This window comes from Haliotis rubra, unplaced genomic scaffold (genome assembly GCF_003918875.1).
Source record: "Haliotis rubra isolate DU_JTF1 unplaced genomic scaffold, ASM391887v1 Scf2, whole genome shotgun sequence".
Taxonomy (NCBI): Eukaryota; Metazoa; Mollusca; class Gastropoda; order Lepetellida; family Haliotidae; genus Haliotis; species Haliotis rubra.
In genome coordinates, this window is record NW_025766002.1 from 5,852,139 (window position 1) to 5,858,369 (window position 6,231).

Here is a 6,231-nt window from a genome sequence, read left to right on the forward strand (position 1 = left end):
TTGGTGTACACATAATTTAGGAGATCATTCATTTCTAAGTTTGACTTGAGAGTACTGTTACACGATTTTACTTTCTTGATATATCATTTGATTTTGAATCTTCAATAAATATTTTTACAATTTCATAATACACACCTGCTGACAGGGATCTAATAATAATAGGAATTTTTTCAGCGCACTTCAAACATGATAATAGTCATATGATTGCAATTTGTTTTACCCAGTCTGCACTGAACTGATTTGTTTTTACACCATGTTACCTTGCCGTAGATTCTTTTTACAAACTGTCAGAGATATCGTTTTGATTGTTAAATAGGCATTAATCCAATTTAACGACAGTCTCTTCAGTTTGAATTCCCAAGAAAAGATAAAACAGTACACTTTCTTTTGCCTCTCAGTATTATTGCATAAAAATTACAATTCAATACCATGTCTTCAAAATCTGCGAGTGTGTTTGAAATTATGTTTCCATTTTAGAAAACTGAGAATCCCAAACTTTGTTGTATAACATAATTTATGAACAGATTAATTATTATTTAATTTAACAGAACGACACGTGGTTAAAACACATGAGACCCCAATTCAGGAGTATTTCGTTGTTTGAGTGGATGGGATGAGGAATCCAAGGATAGTTTTGGCCTTCAGTGTGAAATATCTACTGCAACTATATTTTGCTGTTAGTGAAAGATGATAGCAAACATTTTTCCAACTGTAATGGAAGGCACCGCAATTATTTCTAAATAAGCGAGTGAGTGAGTGAGTTGAGTTTACGTCGCTTTTGATAACAGATATAGCACGGCTCGTCAGCATGTGAGGAGAGTCCAAAGTGATACAGGTCTCAGTCATGAATTGATTGATGGAGTTTAGTTTTACGCAGCTTACAGCAATATTCTAACAATATCACGACGAGGGACAACATGAACGGGCCTTTTTACCCCATTCATGAAAAACAGAACGAGCTTGATGCTGACAAGCAAATATCTTAACCATGTCAAATCTTGGATCCGAAATCACGACCACCCGGCACGCTTGAGGAATACATTTTAGGAACAATATTACACACATCATTCGTTGCATTATATTATTTCACTGTTTTAGGTTATTTAATACAGTTTGCATTCTATTAAAATAAGCTGGAGGATACTCCATTCTTTGTAGTGCCATTTCCGTTCACACTCCGGTGCAGTGATAACTTCGATGCATGGATCTCTGGGTAGTAGAATGATTGTGCTGCTGTGAAACTTCGTAAGCTGGTTCTCGGCTCCCTTTGCGCACGCCAACTTGCCGTATGCTAGACGGGGCCCAGCTTAGGAAACTTCGACGTTGGACCACAGAAAAAGAATGTGTATGACGTCATAGTGGTCCATGACGTATACAACACTAATCTCACGGCGTGGGCCGATGACATTTCTTCACACAAGAGATATTATTGTAACTTGTAGATACAATTATACAAGAAGAAGAAGTGAGAATTATATTAGAACCTTTGTTTTAGCGAATACTAAGGCAAAGAAAAAAGGAGAATTTTCGGAAGTTGCCGATATCGAAAGTTGTAATGACGTCGTTATGATTATGACGTCATAGACAATCACACTGTCGTGAGAGACAACATAGGCCTATCCTTCGCTCTTCCAATATTGCTGTATTTTGGGGAAATTTTGGAATCAACCGCCCACAGCAGTTAAGAACATTGTGCTGACTGACAGTGCATAAATGATGGGTTCGGAAGACGTAAACGGTAAGTCCTAACAACGACTGGGCACGCCAGATTCATTTCTATTCCTTTTTTTTAAATATTTCCTCTCGAGAATATTTCATCTTAACTTATGATGACAGTTTTAATTGGATTTATTGAAGTTTCATATTTTTTTCCCAACAGTTGTGATCTCATCAACACCAACAAAAAGACGACAATTTTCGTACCCTGAATCTGACAGGCCTCAAACTAACAACTCCCCCAGAGATGAGAATACGCTATCATTGGATGCGGAACCTGTGGATTCGATCAGACCCTCAAGTCAGATTCTAGCATCTACCAGCTCCGCTGCTCGAACTGATGCCTCCTCCCCCAGATCTACTGCTCCACATAACATTGTGTCGGCAGCCGTTGGGACTCCGACATTAAAAAGAAGTAAGATAGAATCCTTAAATATGTCTTGTAGTTACCTTTAAGTGGCATTACAGGAGTTGAAGTATCGATCACTTATTACACAGCTGACTTGAGCAGTTTCTCTATTAGTGCCTTTAGCAAGCAATCGTTTGTAAAGTGCCGCACAACAGAATGTATACACTTATCACGTGATGGCGGCTAAAGGTGACAAAAAACAAGAAAATAACATATGTTATGTGTAGGATTGCATTTTCACGTTTATGTACAAATCCTAGTACTTTTTAAGGATAGAATCCAGACCGGGATTCGAACCCACACTTTATGAGTGTGGTTTCGAAAAGGCATTAAGTGTTCAAACAAGTTATAGTTCTTCAGTGGTGACACGATATTAGAAACGGGTATCGTAGTTATTTTTTTTACTTTACATATGAGGTATTTCGGTGATTTTCAGCCTTGTAATATTTTACTTTCTTTTACCCAACAGTATGGGTAAAGAAACCCCGTGCTATTTAGAGTCTCCCAGAGGAGATGAACATAATCGAGTTGTGAAAATGTTTTTGCATTTAGCCTTGTTGAACTTCTTAAATTGTATTCTTCTTTGCAGTCCCAGGGAGGAAAAGAAAATTGTCTGACAGAGAGACAGAGGAAGAGAAAAAAGAAGAGAACGAAAGAGAGGCGTAGAAATCACGTTCATACCAGAGCTACGGTAAACCATTATGCATATTTCTTCATCACAATCACAGAATTGTGCCTGAAAAATTAAACCCCAACCATTTGGAGGAACAAGCACCCACAGAATCAGGCTCACACTAAAGTATTGAAAACGCCATCCATTTATCGTGCCTTTTAAACAACTAAATGTCTTTCATGTCACTTATTTTGGGTTGACATGGTGTATCCATACTGCATCCGTGTTGCAGTGATTATGTTACTAGCGTTAAGTGATTGAAATAGTTTGCGTACATATTAATATTAAATCTGATCAGCAGGCCCCGACAAGCACCATGAAGGCGACCTGCGACACTATGGAGACGGATGCCATGAGATACGGGAAGATGCTCGGCTACAATGTGGTACCAGGTACGTTAGATGGGCAGTAGTGTGAGCGTTCGCTTGTCAGGGTTCGATTCCCCACATAAGTAACGCGTGTGAAGACTGATTTTGGTTCTCGTCTGATATAACACGTGTTCCCTGCAGACTACACCAACTACCTCGTCGTGCGGTCAGCCTACGGCTACGGTGACATCAGCCACTCCTCTGCCATTACCAGAAGTCCTGAGTCTCTACGTCTCCGTCACCATGACACCTCTTTCGAGAGGACAGACAAGATCATGACCCCGCGAGATAAGGTCAATCAGCTGGTGAGAAATGGTGGCTGTCCCAGACACAACACAAGATCAGGTAGGACGGTATACGTTTGTTTATTTGTTGTGTAAATCTCTCTCAGTAATATTTCAAATTGCTGGGATCCTGAAGATGTTTGTGTCTCGCGCAGGCAAACCAGTCTGATATTCTGATCTACATTGTATTCGGACCTTTCGACATTCATGGGACAGTGAGTTCAGTTTTAGGCCGCTTGTAGCAATATTCCAGCAATATCACGGCGGGGAACACCAGAAATGGGCTTCACACATTGTACCCATGTGGGGAATCGAACCCGGGTCTTCGGCGTGACGACCGAAACGCTTTAACCACTAGGCTACCCCACCGCCCCCATGGGACAGTCCTGGGGACTATTTCTGACCAGGACAGGGAGATGATATTGTAGATATAACCAGTTTCTTTTAAATATACTGGGGTATTGGGTGCAGCGTTGGCCATACCGAAGCCCGGTTACAATGTCTGATGTCCAATATTGGTGCTCCCCTCTTTGATACCACAGAAATAGTGTTTAAACGTGCAGAATCAAGCTCACTCACTTTTTATGAACTAAGCATTGTAAGTTGAATTTGTTAATCGTGAGTGACTTGAGTGAGTTTGGTCGTTATGAGTGAGTGGGTATGGTTTACGAGCGCTTTTAACAACAAGGTTTCAGATATAACATGGTGTGTATGCTTGAAGAAAGACCTACGTTGCGCAGTTATTAGACGTTTACTATATGGTGAAAGCCACGAACAGTCTGTTTTGAACAATATTTCAGTGATATCTATGGCGAAGAAGTATTTTAGTGAAAAGATGTATGCAGTGATGTATGCATTGTGCCACTGGTGCTACATGCCAGACGAGGTATCATAGTGAACTATTTGCAATGTTCTAAAGCGCACAAGTTGGTACTCATTGAAGTAAACTGCCTACTTAAGCATTATCTTTGCATCGTTTTGACCAAGGTTTTTAACAGCAGTTCGCTATTTCTGCAAACTTAAATTGTATGTTTGCATAAATCTTTACATAAATACTGAATCAAAAAGTTCTGGTTACAGCTTCTCGACTTAAAAAATCAGGTCATGTTTCAAACAGTGGAGTCATTACCAGGCATTTATAATATCCCTTTTATTCCATTTCAGATCCAAACGACTATCTTGTCGTCCAATCAGTGTACGGATATGGCAATATCAGCCAATCGTCGTCAATCAAGCGGGAAGGCGTTCAATTCACACATTCCAATTCCTAATTAGGACCGAACATTTACACGAAATTAACGTTCCCCACAGAAAACAATAGGTTACAGGGAGACTTGTGAAATGTTCACGGTTTTATTTTCATATTTTTCATTGTATAAAAGTTGAAAACGAAGAATATTTGAGTATGATGTTCAGTTGATGAGAATGATCGATGAGTGCTTATAAAGTCGCCACCAGTTGTTCATTGTTATGTTGAGGATGTTTCCAGCATCTAAATATGGGGGTAGTCTTCACTGATTGTCTCATCTGCCCAAAATAATTTGTTGCAGTTGTTTATTCTTTCAACACTGGTCTTTCATTCCCACTCCGGAACATTTTACACATGCTGATACGTTTAACTGGAATATTACAGACGGTTGCTTCAAACACCATTCACCAAGTCGTGAGGCACATCGGAGAGCAAGTGAGCGCCAAATGTTATCTGATGGTACTGTGTCAATTTGATGTGGAGGAAACCCGGAAGTGATGGGTCATCTGATGGCACAGTGCCAATTTGATGTGGGAGGAAACCCGGAAGTGATGGGGTCATCTGATGGCACTGTGTAAATTCAGGGATAATCTACAACTTATATAGTCTCCCTGGTCAATTTGATGATAGAGGAAACCCGGAAGTGATGCGGGTCTTAGACGTGAAAACCACGGGTTTGGTGCTGACAACATATAAACATAATCAAAATGAACCAGGATCCACAACGAGCGTTTGTTTTCATCACGTCTAAGGGTTTCAACTCTGTCCATCGAATTGTGGCATTCAGATTCAACCTTTACACGGTAATAGTGACGTAACACACAAATAACCATGAACCAGTATGGATGAAATTTCCAAATTTGATGCATCAGTGACAAAAATGATGTCCGATGCAATTCCCTATTTTGACTTATACCATGCGTTCCCGAATTATTTCAGGTGAACAATTAACTAGACTTACCATATGTTTATGACGGGTGCCACCGGTGGGGCAGGATACGCTCACCTTTTCGCGAACACGTGGTATCATCACTAGTTCATACTGATTCATAAACACATGCTCTGTCATGGTATTATTGCATGGAGTGTCTGGTCCAGACGCGATTTGTTTACAAACAGTATTGTACAGATGTAATATTGCAGAAACAAATTTATCATCCAAAACTGTGTTCCACAGGTGAACTCGCTTGTGTGAGATCAAACGTTATTACCCACGTGGTCAACGTATGGGTAGTTGCATACTAATCTCGTACGTCACACGTGTGTCGTATCGCGTTGACCTGTGTCGTAACGACTTGACCTGAGATTCTGACGATTTGATTGGATAACCGATGACCTCTCAATTAGGTCACATTCTGACGTAACTATTTTTTCATTCATAACAAACACGTGAATCCATTCATTCTATAACTTAAATGCATTGTGGGAATGTAAACATCGCGAACGTTGCCGTGTCGCTGTTTAATTGTGAGTCGAACTGAGATATTATACCCGTCGAAAAACGTGAACGCAATGTTTCCACCAGTGATGTT

General features: G+C 40.2%; 1 protein-coding gene across 1 annotated transcript; it reads left to right on the forward strand.

Moving 5' to 3' along the window:
• The first annotated feature begins 2,721 nt into the window (after positions 1-2,721).
• Positions 2,722-4,838, forward strand: LOC124275425. Its single transcript, XM_046710992.1, has 4 exons — positions 2,722-2,816; positions 3,100-3,190; positions 3,308-3,511; positions 4,615-4,838. Exons 2-4 carry the CDS (start codon positions 3,115-3,117, stop codon positions 4,719-4,721), a joined length of 387 nt encoding a protein of 128 aa, XP_046566948.1. The 5' UTR covers positions 2,722-2,816; positions 3,100-3,114; the 3' UTR covers positions 4,722-4,838.
• The last annotated feature ends 1,393 nt before the right edge of the window (positions 4,839-6,231 follow it).

What these genes read in the sequence shown, in the direction of transcription:
- LOC124275425 (XM_046710992.1), top strand. Translation starts at nt 3,115, where the DNA reads ATGAAGGCGACCTGCGACACTATGGAGACGGATGCCATGAGATACGGG. An exon ending in CGGCTACAATGTGGTACCAG is followed by an intron (nt 3,191 to 3,307) that starts GTACGTTAGATG and finishes TGTTCCCTGCAG; the next exon opens with ACTACACCAACTACCTCGTC. An exon ending in CAGACACAACACAAGATCAG is followed by an intron (nt 3,512 to 4,614) that starts GTAGGACGGTAT and finishes ATTCCATTTCAG; the next exon opens with ATCCAAACGACTATCTTGTC.